At 36.0% G+C, this 19810-nt stretch overlaps 1 protein-coding gene across 7 annotated transcripts in view; it reads right to left on the bottom strand.

The window, feature by feature from the left end:
• The window catches only part of SENP7 (SUMO specific peptidase 7), a 213577-nt gene that overhangs the window by 74500 nt on the left and 119267 nt on the right, over positions 1 to 19810 (bottom strand). For all 7 annotated transcript variants that reach the window (XM_069065320.1, XM_069065322.1, XM_069065323.1 and 4 more), the window contains 4 exons: positions 12410 to 12528; positions 5024 to 5205; positions 2919 to 3276; positions 1456 to 1619 (listed from right to left, as the gene is read on the bottom strand). In XM_069065320.1, the coding sequence (XP_068921421.1) occupies positions 1456 to 1619; positions 2919 to 3276; positions 5024 to 5205; positions 12410 to 12528 (823 nt within the window). The remainder of the gene's footprint in view (positions 1 to 1455; positions 1620 to 2918; positions 3277 to 5023; positions 5206 to 12409; positions 12529 to 19810) is intronic.

The following is a 19810-nucleotide window of genomic DNA, read 5'->3' as shown; positions in this document are numbered from 1 at the left end:
GTCACACACCTGATAGTGCCATCTCCCACAAGTGTTCTACTTCCATAATCAAGAACTATGAAATTTTTTTACCTCAACATAATTTTCTAAAATTCCACCTCTCCCTGTGTCCCATTCCTAATTAACCTATTCTTCATCTTCAGCATGACCTCCAATCCCTTGAATCCTTGGTAATTTCTGGAACCATCACCCCTATTCTAACTAAATTCTCCAAGATCACCAGTCTTGACCTCTGACTGAACAATTCAATTCCACACTTTCCCTTTGAAATATCAATACCCCTACTAGGCTTATATTGCAGAGAAATTAAATGAGGTAAAAGACTCATATGAACAAAAACTGTTAAGATCACCTCTTTTTGTAGTAGCAAAGAACCAGACTCTAAGGCAGCGTCCATCAATTGAGAAACAACTAAAAAAAAATCATGGTATAGAAATGTAAAGGAATACTGCTATACCATTTTTTTTAAAATGATGGATTTAAGAGAATCCTGGAAAGGCTTGTATGAAGTAATAGAGAATGAAGTGAGCAGAACTAAGAGAACAATTTTTACAATAAGAATATCATTGTATTATTCTTCATTCCTTTTTCATCTTTGCCAATTTGCTGGGCATGAGTCTTATATTTGACATGCAAAGTCTAGCCTTCTCCTCTCCTTTACTAGTCTTCTTACACCTTACACTTTCTTACCCCTCCTCAAATACTCTTCAATTCAGTAACATTGGCTTCCTTTTATTCCTTGAACAAGATAATCTATCCATCTCCTGACTCATTACATATACTGCACTGCTTACTATTTCAATACCTTTAATTGATAATATCATTTATGAAAATTTGAACAGAATGCTAAAGAGAAACCAAAACTTCCAATAGCTGTGATACTGGAGTTTAGCCTTAGTATTACATAAGTACCAGGAAAATAGGATTTCTGGTTTTAGCAAATGCAAGGAAAACATACTTACTTAAATAAATGACCTATGGGAATCACAAAGAAAGAAGAAATGTATCCAAATCAAAAGAACCTTTCAGCTGAGAGTTAGAAATGACAAGATAGGGGCAGCTAGGTGGCGCAATGAGTAAAAGCGCCGGCCCCAGAGTCAGGAGGACCCAGGATCAGTTCCGGCCTCAGATACTTAATACCCACAGGGAAAAAAAAAAACTGGCCATGTAACCTTGAGCAAGTTATTTAACCCCAATTGCTTAAAAAAAAAAGGAGAAAAAAGGAGAAGATGAAGCATGACAAGATGAAGCAGCATGGTCCTTTTACTTCAAAATGAGAAAGCAATTATATGTTTTGTGACAGATAACATGATTACATTATATGTGTGTATTCATGTATGTATTTATATGTTACATATAAAAACTTTTAAAAGTATTTTTGATTAGAATAATACACTTGTTAATAAAAACAAAGAATTATCAGTCAATATTGATACTATATCAGGATTGAGTTACCTGCACAGATTTAGATGCTCTCAAAAGTGTTTCTTCTGACAACTCCAACTCAGATACTCTTTCCCCATCTTTAATGACAAGTTCATAGCTTTGTTCAGGTTGTAAATCAAGTGTGTCTGAATTGTTTTGTTCGATAGACCCTTCTTCATCACTGGAAACAACAACTAAAAAAGAAAAACGTATTCTTAAAGTGAATTGCTATCATTAACCATCAGAAAAGTCTTGTAATTGATATTAAATGTTACAATTTAATTACAATTAAATTAATTACAATTTAGATTAAATAATAACTAAATGAAGTCATCATAACAGGATGGAAACTTCAAAAATTGGTTGTCCTTCAATGCTTCACTTACCTCTAGAATATATATGTTTTTCTACCAGTCACAGGATTTTACAGTTCAAAAGGACATTTAAGAAAATCTAGTCTAAAACCCTTTATTTTACAAATGAAGAAACTGTACCCCACATTAAGTAACTTGATCAAGGTCACATAACTAAGTAGAATATGCAAAGACAAATCTTCTGATGCCCAATCCAAAAGCTGTTCTGTAAATACAAACTTTGTCCCATTCTTAAGAGATTTGGAGGCCCAAATAAATAACAACTAAGGACTTTGCAGATTGGGTTCTAGCTCTAACAATAAACTGTTCTATTTAACACAAGTTCACTGTACCTTAACTTCCTGAACATAAGTATACTGGCTCTTACAGGGTCCTTTAATAAATATATATCTTATGAAATTGTTAATAAAATACCTTCCTGTAATGGGAATGGGAATTTGAAGATCTTCCCTGCCCTCTAATAGGCTGAATTTAATCACATGGAGCCTGTGGTGGGAGGAGTTTGCTGAAGGGTAAAGCAGAGCCCACAGGAAGCTGGGAGTCTGAGCAGCTAGACAGTGGGAGAGAGAGGACACACCCAGTGAGATAGCTAGTCTTGTGAGTATTTTCCCCCTGCTGTAACAGTTAGGCTTGTGTTTGTTTGTGGGAAGGCTAAAGGATGGTGTGGCTTCTTGCTGTGCTATGGTGTATTAACTTCTTTGCCACTATGATGGATTTGACTTTTTGGTATTGAGATTTGGTTTGCTGGTGTCAGAATAAATATTTTTGCTTCTGTCTTCTATATGGAGAGTCTGTTATATTTTGTTATTGAGAACTATGCTGGCATATTTACAGTCACCATCAGTACTGTGAATATTGCATTGGCATTACACTTCCCCAGCAAGAACTCATACTACCACTAAACCAACCAGACAATATAGCAAGATCTATGACATAAACAAGTAAAGCCTTCAGTCTCTAAGGGAGAGAACACATTCCACAATCATGACATACAAAGTTGTTTCCTTTGGTTCGGGAGAGGTGGAGAAAAGCAAGTGGGTGATGGGGAGAAAGTCCAAAAATGTTGGCGTTCTCCAAATCTTTATGTGGTTCAGCCACCAAATAACAGTTGATACTTACTTGGTTCAACAGAGACCAACAATTGTTTCTCCTCATACTTTCTTCTTGGCAATTTTCTTAGAACAGGAACTTCTGCCTCTGTCACCAACATACTGACATTATCAACAATGGAAGAAATTTCCAGAGCATCACTGCAAACTGGGTTCAGGTTCTGAAATGGGCCAGTGGCTGAAGAGTCAGAAAAGCTGTCCTGGGCACAACTTACAACAATCTCCTGGCTCTCAAAAGAGGGAGACTTCATAAAATCAATTTCCACAGTCTCCAGAGTATTTCCTGGTAAGGCTTTAAGATCATGCAAATAGTCATTTTCACTTGGATCTCTACATTCAGAAGGCAATGAATCATGTTCTTGTTCTTTCTACACAACACAAATAATGTACAGAATATACATTAGTATTATTCAAATTTTCCTTATTAAACACAAATTTTAATACCATATTGGCCTTGAAGCAAAAAAAATACAGAGACTAAAGATAAAAAAAACCTTAGTATTGTTTACTAAACTATAATAAAAGGAAGATTTTTTTGATGCTTTTAAAAAATATTTTGACTTCTGTAAATAACAAGAGAACAGCATTGCCAAGAACATCTAACTTAACAGTATAAAACAAATCAAACAATCTGAAAACCAAGACCTAATCAGAAGTTGTAGCTCTTTTACATTGAAATTCTAAGATTTGAATTATTCCCAAATTGTCCCAATATTAATCCCTTTGATATGGAAAGTATACACATAGTACTAAGTTCATTTATGGGGCAACTAGGTGGCACAGTGGATAAAGTGCTTGGACCTGGAGTCAAGAAGACTTATCTTTGGGCAGCTAGGTGGTGCAGTGAATAGAGCACCGGTCCTGGAGTCAGGAGGACCTGAGTTCAAATCCGGCATCAGACACTTAACACAAAAATTAGCCATGTGACTTTGGGCAAGTAACCTTGAGCAAGTTACTTAACCCCAATTACTTAAAAAAAAAAAAAGATAAGGAACATATTCAAAAAACAAATTCTAAGCAAAATTAGTCAGCACAAAGTCATTTTGATCTCTAAGACCTTTTGTAGTTATCATAGTGCATAATGATAAATAATATTCATAATGATGTCTCGGATGAACCACAGGACAAATCTTTCCAGTGAAAGAAATCATTATTTCTCCTATTATATTAGTAATCAAATATTAAATTAGGATTGAGGTTTTCTTTTTCTATTTCCTCATCCAGGGACCAGTCCCTATAGATCAATCAGTCTGTGAAGGACATTGCTGATAGATGGGAATGCCCAAATCCTCTTCCATCTTGGGCAGGACCCCAACCAGCTAGAAGACTTGATAAACAGAATCTAATTTAGGTAAATCTTGCTCTTAGGAAGTAAGTCTATGTCCTTGTACCCCCACTATTGTGATCTAGAGGAACCCAGCTCATGAAGGAGAAAACCAACCAGAGTGCTCAGGGTAGAAATGGATTACTTTGTACAGATTGCTGGAGGCATCTGAGTCACATGATCAAGTCACATTCTCAGCAGGAAGAGATGAAGACTTTTAGCCTACCTCCTCGTTAAAGTCTACCCCTTAATTAATTGCTTACCATTTAGGGTTGATTTTCACTTGTCAGGGGAACTTCCTTTTCCAAAGACATTTAAGCATTCAGTAATCTCCATGGTTTTGCATTTGGTTACTAAAACCTGCTGACCATCAATTTATTATCAACTAGCCTAATTAATAAATTATAAGTTATTCAGAAACTATCTCTCAGGCTTTTCATTTGTTTCACCAGATAGTTTGGGTGCTGTCCTCTCTTCATTTGTCACAATATTAATTAAACAGTACATTCTATTACCTGAATACTATGGACCCATGGAAGTAAAAAATAATTCTATACTGTCAAATTACAGCACACAAGTACTATATATTGCCAGAAAGGTGCTGATCTGCAACAGCAAGAGCTTCCTAAAGCAATGAAACCATAGGACCAATAAAGATAGATTGATATATTATAAAGTAGATGGACAACAGGATTTAAGATGTTTTATTGAATTTTCTATAAATATACAATCTATAATTTAACAATATCAATACTGCACATATTAGACCCACCTAAATCCTGTAAACTTACTGACTGCAATGTTGATTCCTCCAGAGAAGGAGTATTATTATATTCAAGAACATAACTTCTAAGTCTTTTCTTTGTCTTCTTGGCAGTTGGACAGGGGACCACTTTTGAATCAGAATATGTGTCTTCTTGGTTTCTGTTCTTCTCTTCTTGATGTTCACATTCTCTGTTTCGAGTATTAAAGCCTTAAAAAACAAAAGAGGCATAAATCTTACTATGTTATATTCAGACTCCATTAAAACATAAGCTATTATTGAGTTGTACAAAAGAAGACACTATACTCTTTATTGCTTATTTACTATTTACAGCAATCAAATGTTTATTGTGCATTGAATCTTCAAAGGATAACCAATGAGGGAGCAGAAAACTGCAAGAGAAGATATTCTGATGCTTCTAGAACAAAGACTAATAGTTAATGTCTATAATAATTTATCTTAACGTTTTTGTGTATCAGGGCAATCTAGTGAAACCTGTGGATCCTTCTCTAAATAGTGCTTTTAATGCATAAAACAGAGTAGATTAAAAAGGAAATTGATTATATTAAAATAGTTATCAAAATACTTTTAAAAAACAAATTCATGGATGCCAGGTTAATAACTCCTGCTATCTAGCTCACTAACCATATTTGGTTGTAATATAAAATAATCTTGAGAAAATCAGGCATGTTTATATATTCCTTAACATGTGATTTTTTTTTGGTATGTTAAATTGATTTTCTCTTTTGAAAATAGTTGATAATAGTCAAAGTAGAAACCTCAGCTCTTATTAAGTAGCAACATAAAAGGAGCATTGTATGTAAGGTGAATTTTAGTGTAAGCAAGATGGATTTTAGTGTGTGAAATGGATTTTTGTTATTATTTTTAGAGTTCAGTTTCCCAGGATCCATAGTCATAACAATCTCTTGTTCCCAGGTACTAGATATGAGTCACCATAATTATAGATCAAAACATCTCCACCACATTTGTGCAGTATTATGTAATGATAAATAATATAAACATCCAATGTGGCTGTGCAGTGAGTTTCAGGGATAAAGTAATGTAAACTTGTGAGGCTATTGCTGGCAAGATGCCTTCTTTGTCTGTTGCCCTATAAAGCAGGTGGGTACTGGTCAATGAATGAGGAACCTTAGGTTGACTACACAAGCTGGAATGCTGTGTGCCTTAATTGGCCCCCATCAAGACTTGGAGGGAATCTGTGTTTGCCTCCACTGGCCCCCACTGAGTCTTGAGGGGATTTAGGAGAGCACACAAGTTGTGCTTGTCTTGACTGACCCCTTCTCATTGGCCCCTGGGAGACAGGTGATTAGGGAATGCTGTAGGAGTTTGTGCTCCCACTATCAGCAATCCTCTTCTGAGAAAACTAGACTAGACTAAGTAAGATTATTAACCCCTTCTTAGTGTCTTTCCTGTCTGACTAGATCAAGAGTGAACCTTTGCTAGCAGCCCATCTGTGTGCTATGTTTATCTATCTTTTTTTTTTTTTTGCTTTCTGAAGGGCAATTGGGGTTAAGTGACTTGCCCAAAGTCACACGGCTAGTTATGTTTATCTGTCTTACAAGCATGTCTGAGTAGCATAAATTAGGCATGATTTAATTCACAAAGCTCCACATAAACATTTCATAGTTTGTTTTTACTCAGCACTGATGAAGTTCTTTTAATTTTACACACTTCATTAAGCCAGGCATGAAAATCAGAAGTCATTTGAAAGAAAAAAAATTTTTTAAACCCAGAAATTTTTTTTAAAAAACACAAGCATGTTATTTAGAAAAACACTTTAGATTTTATCCAACCACCTATCTCCAACCTCTCTTTCCCTTTCAGTGAGCCTTTCCTCAACCTGGCCACCAGATGGATCACTTCCATCTGACCCCTCATCTCTATTTTCATGCACTGATTCAGCCTTGATCCCTGTTTCCTGGATGTATCTATGACCCAAAATTCTTTCTCCAGTACTCAAGAAATCAACCCCAAACAAATACCAAACCCATCCACCTCATATTGCTCCCTGACCAGATCCCCTGCTTCTGCCTGCTGTGAGTGAATTTACTAGGTCTCATAGAACACATCACCACCACCTGCCACAAAGTTGTACATAGAGTAAGGATCTTAACAGTCTAATCACTGTATCATCCCACAGCTTTCACTATAACCACTGATACTCTCCCTGGACTTATTCCTCAATTTTTAGTATATTCTATCCCCTAAAATGTCCCTAACCCAGTGCTTCTGAACGTTGGACTGCCAGTATATAAACACCATTCCCCAACCTCAACTCCCCATTCCTATCTCCCTAAACCCTACCCCTTCCTCCTTAATGTCCCACTCAGATCTACCCACATCTTCACCCTGCTCTGGAATCTGGTTTACATAATTAATAAACTGATTTCATCTTAAATCTTTTTCTTTCTCACTCATCCCATCTTCTCACACTAACACACAGTTCCCTGATGATGACAATGAATCCTTAGATACCTTTTCCTGTACTGGGTGTACTTTTTTTATTTTATTTTTTTGCTTTTTTTTTGGAGGTGGGAGGGCAGGGCAATTGGGGTTAAGTGACTTGCCCAAGGTCATATGGCTAGTAAGTGTTAAGTATCTAAGGCTGGATTTGAACTCAGGTCCTCTTGATTTCAGGGTCAGTGCTCTATTCACTGCACCACCTAGTCACCCCATACTGGGTGTACTTTGGCTCACAGCCCATTCTTCATTGGTCAGGGTAGAAGAGTCAAAACTCTCCTCCCACTTCCACCTCTAGACTTCCCCCTCCTGCCATCTCTCAGCAACCTTTCTTCCTCTGAGGTTCACCTAATGCAAATTTGCCATCCAATCCAAATCCTGATGGATCCCCAAGACATTGCCTTACCTTCCTCAATGAATTTAGTGCCTGTTTCAGTCTTTCTTTCCACCTCAACTCCTGTCTTCATACTACAGGATGTCAATATACTGATGCTCCCTCAAACGCCCTATCTTCCAAGTTCTTTAAACTACTCAATTCCCATGACCTACTCTTCTATAGTCTAATTCAGCTACACACAGATACTCTTGTTTTTTGTCATCACCTACAAGTATTCTACTTCCATGTCCATGATCTCCAAAATTCTATGATCTGATCATAATCTTTTATCATTCCATCTTTCCTTATGTTTTCCTTGAAAACCCTAACACTGTTCTTTGTCCTCACAGTGACTTCCCTCAGCTCTTTCACAGACCATCCATCACCCCTGCACTGGCCATACTTTCCTCCTTCCCTTTCTAGACCCCTTGATGAACCAGTTCTACTCTACAATATATTATACTCTTCAACCCTTTGCCTCCATCTCCTACCACCAATCATACCTTGCTAAATCCCAACCTTAGATAACTCCAAACACCTTCATTCTAGTTCACATGCTGCTGAACAGAGCTACAAAAAAAAAAATCACAAAACCATTCTGGCTAGACCCACTACAGACATGTGACAAAATCTCAACTTAGATCTCACTGTAGCAAGGCAATTCTTTTACACCTCCATCATCAGATTTCCTTCCCATATAACAATCTGCTATTCCAAACCTATTCATTTCTCCTCAAGCTTCCAATGATACCCCACCCTCTCTCAGCCGAGGAACTTGCCTCATACTTCACTGAAAAAAGAAAATGGAGGCCATTTACTGAGAGCTCCCTCCTCTTCCCTCCTCCTCATCTCACATCACTCAGATGTATTCCCCCAGGATTGTTTCCTTTACCCCTCCTTGATAAGAAAAAGCTTTCAACAATCTCTTGATCTCATCCCTTTCAATCTTCTCCAGCAAACTACCCTCTCTACAATCCCTGTCCACCACCCAATCTTCAATATTTCCTTCTCTACAGGTTTCTTCTCTGAGGCCAACAAACATATCTATGACTCCCATATCCTTAAAAAATTTTACTTCATATTACTTTCCCTGCTAGCTGTCATACTATAGCTCTCCTTCCATTTTCTGCTAAATTCCACTCATCAATTCTTCCCTCAGCAGGCTTTTCTTCTCCATATCCTCTCTTCTCATTCAGTTCTACACCTTCTGCAATCTGGCTTCTGATCTCATCATCCAGCTGAAACTGCTTTCTTCAGAGTTACCAGTGATCTGTTCATTGGCAAATCTAATGAACTTTTCTCAGTGTTCAAACATTTTAACCTCTGCAGCCTTTAATGCTGTTGATCATTCTCTTCTATCTATATTTTTGTATCTTTGCCCTCTCCTGTTTCTCCTGTTTATTCCTTCTCAGTCTCCTTTACTGGATCGTCATCGAGGCTGCACTCACTAACCTTGGGTGTCCCCAGCACCCCAGGCTCAGTTCTGGGTCCTCTTCTCCATCCATACTATTTCCACTTAGTGATCTCTTCAGCTCCCATGGGCTCAATTATCATCTCTATGCAGAGGATTTTCATATCTATGTATTCAACCTTAATCTATTTCTTAAATTCCAATCCTGAATCATCAACTGCTTTTCCAAAAGCTCAAACTGGATGTCCTATAGGCATATCAAACTCAACATGTCCAAAACAGAATTTATTATCTCCCCCCAAAAAAAATCCTCTCTTCCTAAAACTGTGATTATTGTTGTTAGCACCCCTATACCCTTAATCACCCAGGTTCAAAACCTCAGTGTTATCATCAACTTCTCCCTCAAAGTCACCTCATCTATATAATATGCAGTCAAATTCTATCATTTCTATCTTCCTACTTCCCATAAACCCCTTCCCTACACACACAGACTCCATACCAGCAGAGGCCCTCATCACCTCATGCCCAGACTACTGAATGACCTCGAGTCTATCCCTATTCCAATCCTTCAACTATGGATCTGTCCATCCTCTACTCAATAACCTCAAGTGTCTTCCCATTATCTCCAGAATAAAATAGAATATATTCTATTTGGTATCTAAAGCCCTTAACAACCTATCTTTCCAGTATTCTTACATTTGATTCCTTTGCTTGTTTTCTATAATCCAGCTACACTGACCTCCTCGTTTTCCTCATATACACAATACTCCCATCTCCTGGCTCAAGACAATTTCACTGGCTAACCTATCCGCCTCCCAAATTCCCTAGTTTCTTCTGAAAGGCATTTCCCTATCCATCCCCTACCTTCTCTCTCGGCCCCCCTCCACTGCTAGTGCACTTACATTTGCTCTCTCTCTCTCTCTCTCTCTCTCTCTCTCTCTCTCTCTCTCTCTTTCTCTCTCCACACACACACATATATATAATATTTACACTCATATATATTACATATACATAGTTTTTTGTTGTTTGCATATTGTCACACCCTTTAGAATGTAAGTTCTTTGTTTTAATGGTGACTTAAATTCCATAAAAATAAACAAATCATGTCTAATATGTTAACTTGGGAAATAACAACAAGCATGAGACCTCTGAGGTTTTAATTCAGAATTATCATGAACTTATGGGTGTGTATCAAATATATAATAAAATGTTAACATCCCCTTTGTTGGAACAACACCAATAATGGCTGTCAATGTAAAATAAATATGTTTCAAGATACAATTTCATGCAAATCATTTACATGTCATTGGTTCCCTCAGAGAGACAAAAAACAAATATTTTTCATATTCACTTCACTGCTCTCTCTAAAACTTCAGTATTCCCTTGAGATCAAAGGTACACAGATGAGCATAATTTGCATTTAAATAGTTCCCTTTTTTCCTCAGAAAGAGGCAATATGTGAGGCCTTAAAGAACTGAGTGGACAACTTTACTGTATCATACTTTTACTATATTTTTATATTTTCATTTTACTAAGTAATTACATTAAAATATAACTATAAAAGGTACACTGTACATGTGTATATAAATTTCTTGCTTTATATGCATAATGAAATCATATAAAGTAAAAGTTTGTCTCTTTTAAAGCAGAGGTTCTCAAGTTGAGGTTAAGAAAAACAATGAGTTTTTTTAAATATTTTTTAAACTGTATTTATTTCCTTTGAAATCCTATGTATTTTATTTTATGTCTTTAAAAACATCGTTCTGAAAAGACATTCATGGACTTCCCCAGACTTCCAAAGAGGTTATGGGTATGACCACAAAACTTTTTATACTGGTTTTCCTTTTGGCTTTTTTCACTTATTTCCTTTATGGAAAAGTAATGTCTATAGTTACTTTTGGCATTATGAGGAAAGCTGTGGGGTTTTTTAAGTCTAGTATAATTTAACAGACGCACTGTCTTTTATATCTTGCAACTTGAAAAAAATCAATCAGAAAATCACTTCTCATGGGTTGTGACAAATTACTGAAATTCCTAGGGAGAGTTAAACATATTAATTCTTTTACTAAAAAGTTTAGATAAAATTTAATAGAATATTTTAGTGAGAATTTTGTGGGAAGCAAAGTGATAAAGAAAGGAACACAGTTCATGATTTCTACCACCTACTACGCCCCAAAAAATTACCTCTTGTCTGGGCTGGTTTTTACCTTTAAAATTGTTTTAAAACAGCCTTGTATTAGTATCTTTTGAGAGAAGTTTACATGAAAAGCATTTTACAGTTAGAAGAAACTATGAAAACATTAAACCAGTTGATTACCATGCACCTGATCCAAACTCTTACAGGTACACAATATTATCATGAACTGTCATAATAGGAGTCATTCCTTAAACATTCCACAAACATTTATTAAATGCCTACTACCGTGTTTCCCCGATAATAAGACCTATCCCGAAAATAAGCCCTCCCCTTACTGTGTAAGATTCCTCTAAAATAAGCCCTCCCCCAAAAATAAGTCCTATTGAGATTGCTACTGTAGTGAAGGTGATCCCCTGCGCTACATGCTACATTACGGTACCCTCTATATGCACCGTCCCCCCCCCGGGTGAAACGCACGCCGCGCTCCGAGCTGCATCCAATCAGAGCTGCAGCAGTGAGCGCGTCATCCTGTTCTTTATTGAATTCATTATTGAATAAAGGTACATTTTTTTGTTCACATTTACCTGTTTATTAAAATTGCTGTCAATGTTCATTAAAATAAGCCCTCCCCTGAAAATAAGCCCTCTGGGTTTTTCTGTCCAAAAAAAAATAATAAGACAGTGTCTTATTATCGGGGAAACACGGTATGTGGCAGTATCACTATCAGTATAACTCTATAGTTGACAAAAACCCTTGACAAAAACCCTAAAATATGAGATTCAAGTTTAACTTTGACAAGTGGTTACTAAGTTAAGAAATATGTGTCTTTATTTCAAATAAATTCTATGATTCTTGCAAATATTTTTCATGATGACAACTGTCCTTTATCCTAATATCCATTTTAAATATAAGAAAATATGAAATATTTGCTTTTACAATAAACATCAAGTTCCTGGAAATGCAATAAGCAAAAATTCAAATTCTAAAGAGCCTTGTGTAGTTTACAAACCTTTAGAGTCAGTTTCAGACCATCTCACAAGAGAACTGTCATCACTTCTTTCTTTTTCTTTAATCAGCTCACTTTGCTTTGCAAAACTATCACCTGGATTCTTCCGGGGCTGTGAACACCTGAAAAACAGAATTATGCTGATTCTAAATTCTCTTCTAGGCCAGATGAATGTGGAAGTAGTGTGGTATGTAAATGGAAAGATACTAGACTTAAAGTCTGAAAACCTGGGTTCAGATCCTGTCTCTGCTATTTACTTACTCTGTAATTAATCAGTGGGCAAGTGATGTTAATCTCTCTGGGCCTCAGTTCCTTCATTTGTAAAATGAAGGGGTTGAACGACGTGATATGTTAAGTACTCCCCAGCTCTAAAATCTATGAACCTATGACTAAGTGACAGAGAAGTCATGTTGTGTAATTATGTAAAAGGGTTGATGGACTAGCCCAATGGTCCTCAGTGGTACCTCCCACAGCCTCTCACAGATCTTAGGGATAAAGTGGTAAATATATTGTGTTAGGGGAAAATGGACAGGGAAATAGTTGACAGAAAGGCAACTATACATATTCAGTCTTCAAGAATCCATGGTCTCATGTAAAAGCTTCAAGTTTATTTATGTCAGTGAAAAAAATGCAAATGAAGTAAATAACCAAGAAGCTTTTACTGAAAGCTTCAATTGATTGCTTTCAAAATCAAATTTAATAGCATACTATTAAAATTATTCAAGAAGCAGCCAGTGAAGACGAAGATGTGACAGTTAATTATGTTTTGAAGAAAATTATTGGAGAAGGTGGACACACTGATCAACAAATTTAAAATGTGAATGAAACAGGCTTAGTCTGGAAAGGAATGACTTCCAGAACTTATATTTCTAGGAAAGAAAAACCTCCACCTGGATTTAAAGTGTCTAAGCATTGCCTAATACATTTATTGGAAGGTGATGCAGAATGAGATTTTAAATTAAAATCAGTTCTTGCTTATCTTTAAAAAAAAAAAAAAAGAACTGCCTCCATCCCACAAGGAAGCATCATTTTGGCAGCTTATAAATAATAACTTTTTTATTTTTATTTTTTGCTTTTTTGGAGGGCAATTGGGGTTAAGTGACTTGCTCAAGGTCACACGGATACTTTTTGTGTTGGGTCTGAGGCTGGATTTGAACTCAGGTCCTCCTGAATCCAGGGCCCATGCTCTATTCACTGTGCCACCTAACTGCCCCCTAAATATAACTTTTTTATACTGGATTTTGTAATTCACCTATGATTTTAAAAATTCTATCTACATAAGTCCTTGTCTTTTTTGATGATAAAATTAAGAATTACTTTTAAAAACCAGTTTAATAACACTTTAGTACAACAGAACGACTGGGACAAGTTGTGCTGAACAACTCAGAACAATTGAGTTTGCCATTATGACCTTTCTTAAGAGAAGAATATGTATTTTACCTAACTTAGTCCACTGTAGGATACGTCTCCTTTCTTTAACCTGAAAAATGTTGTCTCCTTCAATAGAATAAGTTTTATGAGGACAGGGATTGTTTCATTTTTGTCTTTGTTTGCCCAGCACCTCACATAATGTCTGGCACACAAAAAGCCCTGAAAAATTCTTGTTGAGTAAGAATTAATAATAGCTATAACTTATACATCAGTTTAAGTTTTGCACATATATTATCTCATTTGAGCCTCAGAGCAATCATAAAAGGCAGATGCTAGTATTATTCTCATTTTAACAGATGAGGAAACTGAGGCTGAAGAGAGTTTGAGACTTGATCAGGGTCACACAGCTACTAAGTATCTGAGCAGGACTTGAACTCAGTTTTTCCTGACTAGTCATTATTTACTGCCTAGTACTAGTCTAGTACTCTATTTACAGAGCCAAACACAATAAAATAGTATACAGGGTGAGAGATTTCCTCAGATGGAAGAGTAAATGAGTTAGTTCAGGAGAAATGAAGATGGTTATTTGATATTTAATACTAAATCATGAAAAGAACAGAAACACCAAAAAGTTATACTATGATTACATTTCATTTCTTTGGAACAAAAAGTTTCAAAATATGTAAATTCACCAGCTAAACTGACAGCAGGCTAATGTCCAAAGATCTGAAATATCGCTACCCATGAGTCTTCCCAAATGATTCAACTGATTAGCTGGTTATTACTCTTTTCATTAGAAACTGAACAAATAAATGCTGAGTCTTGGAAGACCAACTAAAAATACAACCTGCATTTGAAAATGTCAGACATTCCTGAAGATAAATGTGAATGAAGTTTTATTTGGCAATGTGTAGGTTATTATTTCTATGGCCACTTACTGTACTACAAACGGTCAGATATTATGAAAATTTCAGGTCTCCCCAAAGAATCGGCTTCCTTAATATAAATTCAACACTTTTTTGGCAGTAACTGAAAATGTCAAAAGAAAACTATCTCCCAAAGACCTGAGGAATTAAACTATATACACTTTATAAGACTCTCAGTGTATTTCATACTAAAAATATGAATAAAATGGTAAATAAATCAGCATTCCTCAACATCTTCTCAAAAGATTTGTCAATGTAGTCCTACTCAAACTAGTCTACAGCCTTAGTTGAAGTTAACTAAAGATTATGCAAACAGAGCACACGTTTCAGTAAGTCAAAATCAAACCAAACTGGAAAGACTGAGTACTGACCCAGAAAAGGAGTGTATATATGTTATTTAATTTTGAGAGTTTTATCAAGGGAAACCTGGTTATCAGGTACTTTTTTCTTAGATATCATTAAAACTCATGAAAACCATCTACAAAGCTTTAAAGGAATTTTTAAATCATGGATTTTTTTTTTTTTTGCTTTTTGGAGGGCAACTGGGGTTAAGCAACTTGCCCAAGGTCACACAGCTAGTAAGTGTTAAGTGTCTGAGGTCAAATTTGAACTCAGGTCCTCCTGACTCCAGGGCTGGTGGTCTATTCACTGTGCCACCTAGCTGCCCCCAAATCATGGATCTTTTAAAATACTGAAGTAACCTTGTGCTTTTTTTATTTATGCTAAGAGTTTTTAATGCTCATGTTGCATAACTAGAAAGGATAATATATAAATATAATTAAGTCCCAAAGGAGTAACAGATGTCCAACGCCAATTAATCTGTCCCCAAACTGGAGATCCATATCCTTTGGTAATACCATAGCTGCACTGATTCTTTAAAAAGATCAGGTGATGATAACTCTAGGAATGGGTGCATCAGCAGGTGCCAGAAGGGCTTCATGCAAATCAGGAGTTGGAGTGAACATGATTTCTTGCAGCAGCCTTAGATGAAGTCAAACACAAAAAGAGAACATATGGGGGGCCTGGCTGGATCTGATTAATACAAATGACTCAGTGCTACATAATACCACCTGGCTGGCACTGAGACTGGCTGGCTTGCATGATATAGCCATTAACATAATACAAAAAATCGACCACAGCAGCAAAACTTATACTGATCTAAGGAAAGCCTTTCACAAAGTATTCTATTCAAGGTTAAGGCAGGGTTGCACTCATAGCTCCATAATTTTTAATGTAACCCTGGAACCAATCATCTGAGTTCTGACAAAGACAGGACTAGAGTATGAGCTTTAAGGGCAAGAGAACATGTAAATGTCTTTGTATACACAGACAATCTAGCCATAGTGGCTCTCAACCTTGGACTCTCTTGATAAAATGTTGAACAACATGAGCAAGGTTGCCACCTGGGTAGGATTATATTTTAATGGAGAATAAACACAAAGATTCCAGTTATTGGATTTTAGATAGATACTGCTTATCATTTTAAGGAATGCTCCCTTTATGCCTATATTCTTTAGTGCTTTTAATAGGAATGAGTGCTGCATTCTGTCAAAAGTTTTTTCAGCCTCTATTGAGATAATCATATGATTTCTGTTGGTTTTGTTTTTGGTATGATCATTTATGTTGATAGTTTTCCTAATACTGAACCAACCCTGCATTCCTGGTATAAATCCCACCTGGTCATAGTATATAATCCCTGTGATATATTGCTGTAATCACCTTGTTATTATTTTGTTCAAAATTTTTGCATCAATATCCATTAAAGAAATTGGTCTATAATTTTCTTTCTCTGTTTTAGCTCTTCCAGGTTTAGGTATCAGCAACATATTTGTGTCATATCATGAATATGGTAGGTCTCCCTCTTTGCCTATTTTTCCAAATAGTTTATGCAGTATTGGAATTACTTATTTTTTAAATGTTTGGTAGAATTTACTCATGAACCCACCTGGCCCTAGGGATTTTTTCCTAGGGAGTTCATTAATGGCTTGTTAAATTTCTTTTCTGTCTAAAATGCGGTTATTTAGGCATTCTAAACTGTTAACCTAGGTAATTGACATTTCATAAATATTCATCAATTTCACTCAGATTGTCAGATTTATTAACATATGAATCCAACTATTGGGGAAAGAAATCACTATCTGAAAAACTTCTGGGAACACTGGAAAGCAGTCTGGCAGAAATGAGACATAGTCCAACATCTTACATCATATGCCAAGATTAGCTCAAGATAGATACACAAATTAGACATAAAGAATGATATCAGAAGCAAATTAGAGAAACAGAAAACATTACATTTGTTTATGCTTAAGAAGAGTTCATAACCAAACAAGGGAGAGAGATGATCATGTAAGGTAAAATGGCTAATTTTTATTATATTAATGTAAAAAGTTTTTGCACAAACAAAACCAATGCAGCTAAAATTAGGAAGAAAACAGGAAGCTGGGGGAAATTTTACAGCAAGTTTCTTGATAAAAGACTTATTTCTCAAATATGTAGGGAACCAAGTTAAATTTGTAAAAATAAGAGCCATGCCCCAATTGATAAATAGTCAAAGATTATGACAAGAAGTTTTCAGGAAAAGAAATCAAAGGTATCACTCAACAGTCATATTTTTAAAATGCTCTAAACCACTAATAATTAAAGAAATACAAATTAAAATAACTCAGATACATCACACACATTAGATTGGCTAACATGAGAGAAAAGGAAAATGACAAATGACAGAGGGCATGTGGGAAAATAGGTTCACTAAATGCACTGCTGATAGAGTTGTGAAGTGGCCCAACCATTCTGGAGAACAATCTGGAACTATGACCTATATTAAAGGGCTATAAAACTGTGCATACCCTTTGATTCAGCAATACCACTACTAGGTTTATACCCCCAAAGAGAGCAAAGTAAAAGGTAAAGGACTCATAAATACAAATATATTTATAGCAGCTCTTTTTGTGGTAAGAAAGAGGTAGAAATTAAGTGGATGTCTATCAAATGGGAAATGGCTGAACAAGTTGTGGCATATGATTGTGATGGAATATTATTGTACTATAAGAAATGACGAAGAGGATGGTTTCAGAAAAACCTAGTTATATGTAAATGAACTGAGACAAAGTGAAGTGATAAAGAACCAGAATACTGTACACAATAACAGCAATATTGTAACAACAATCAACTGTGAAAGACTTAACTACTCTGATCAATACAATGATTAATGACAGTTCCAAAGGATTTGTGATGAAAAGTGCTATCCACCTCCAGAGAGAGAACTGATAGACTCTGAGTGGTGATTAAAACATTTTTTTCTCTTTTTTCCTTAACATGGCTAATGTAGAAATGTTTTACACAACTTCATATGGGTATCATATGTCTTACCTTCTCAATGGATACAGGATGGGATAGAAAGAGGGAAAGAATTTTGAACCGAAAATAAAACTTTTTAAAAAAATTTAAATGGGGAATTGTGTATTCTCGTTGATTGATGGCCAAAAAGGGGATATTCCCCATCTAATTTCAGATTCAAGATCAAGAGATTTATGTGATGAAAGAGAACATATACCTCAACCTCAGAAAGGATTCTACGCTGTAAATTCTTTCAGGGATAGAAGAATATCAATATCAATCAATATGATCAATTATCTAGATAGGTTGAAATTAGGACCCTGAAAAAACTAGATGCAGTAAATTTTATTTTAGCCTGTCTTTTTTCATTTTAAGAATGGTGTGGTACCCAAGTGTGTCACCTCAGTCTCTTAAACACAACAATCAAAAAGAATGGTAAAAAATCACTTCAAAAAGGCAGTACTGAACCCCACTATTTCCCTTAGAAAATGAGAGGGGTGAATATACTGTCCCTAGTTTTAGTAGCAGTTAATGGGCAGTGATTCATGGTGTGAGGCTACTGGCTTCAACTGATAAGGGTAGTTTTTTTCTTCATTTTTTCAATGACAAAGTAAGAAATAGAATGACTAGAATTCCTCCCACTATATCCCCCACTAGAAAAACTTGTGACATACTTAAATGGCTCCATGGAGGGACAATCTGGGAATGAGTGTACATTTACCTCAAACATTTGGTTCCAACTAAGAGTAGACTCTGATTTCTGATTTTCACAAAATTTCTTCCAAGTGGAGATAACCAATGTTATCTGCGTATAATGAAAAAAATTATCATCTTAAACCCTTTCCTCTCAAGCTCCTTCCAACTTCTGATACTCACTGAGACCTAGGTCTCTCCTGATGACTATACAACCCTGGTCACCCTCTGATTGCACATTTTCTCATACCCTTCCCTCTATTCATTGGTCTAAGAAGGGGAGTCAGAATACTGCTAGTTTCCAATTTTCACTTGCAAATTCCCTCTACTATCATTCAGCAACTTTCCTTCCTTTGAGGTTTACTCTATCTAAATTTATCACCCATTCAGGACTTTGATGGCATTTAGCTACCAACATTAGAACATTCTTTCTCCTTTCTCAATAAACTTGGTGCCTTGATCATAGTCTCTCCATGCCAATTTCTCCCCTCAAACTATGGAACGTCTACATATCAATGTTACTTCAAAGACCCTATCTTCCCAGTTCCTCAATTAGCTCAATTTCAGTGACTTCATCACCTCAGCAACTCACAGAAATTGTTATACTACTTTTGATCTTTCAGTCAACTATAAGTAATCCATGTTCATGTTCACAAACTCCAAAATTATTTTATGCTTTCATAATTCTCTACCATTCCATCTTTCATTATGCTTTCTTACCCATAACCTTGTTCATTATTTTCATTATGACTTCCAATACCTCCAGTCTCAAGAATTTTCAAAGGCATTAGCCATGTGATGAATACACCATCTTCCCCTCTCAACTGTGACCCTTGGCAGTCTAATATAATTCTATACTACATTCTACTCTTCAATCACTTATCATCTTGTACTATTGCCAATTTCATCTTGCTAAAACCCAACACTGAATTATTCCCTGCAGCCACCTTCTTAAACCCTATACACATATTGATGAATAAAGCTTGAGGAAGTCAGAATATGCTACTGGATACAGTACAAATTTATGTTATCTAATTTCAACCAGGTCCTCAGTACAAGAAGTAAATCTTTCTAACTC

Source organism: Petaurus breviceps, unplaced genomic scaffold (assembly GCF_028583685.1).
Source record: "Petaurus breviceps papuanus isolate PSGF00001 unplaced genomic scaffold, PetGlider_PUasm1.0 90683, whole genome shotgun sequence".
NCBI lineage: Eukaryota > Metazoa > Chordata > Mammalia > Diprotodontia > Petauridae > Petaurus > Petaurus breviceps.
This window is presented reverse-complemented; position numbering and strand designations above follow the sequence as displayed.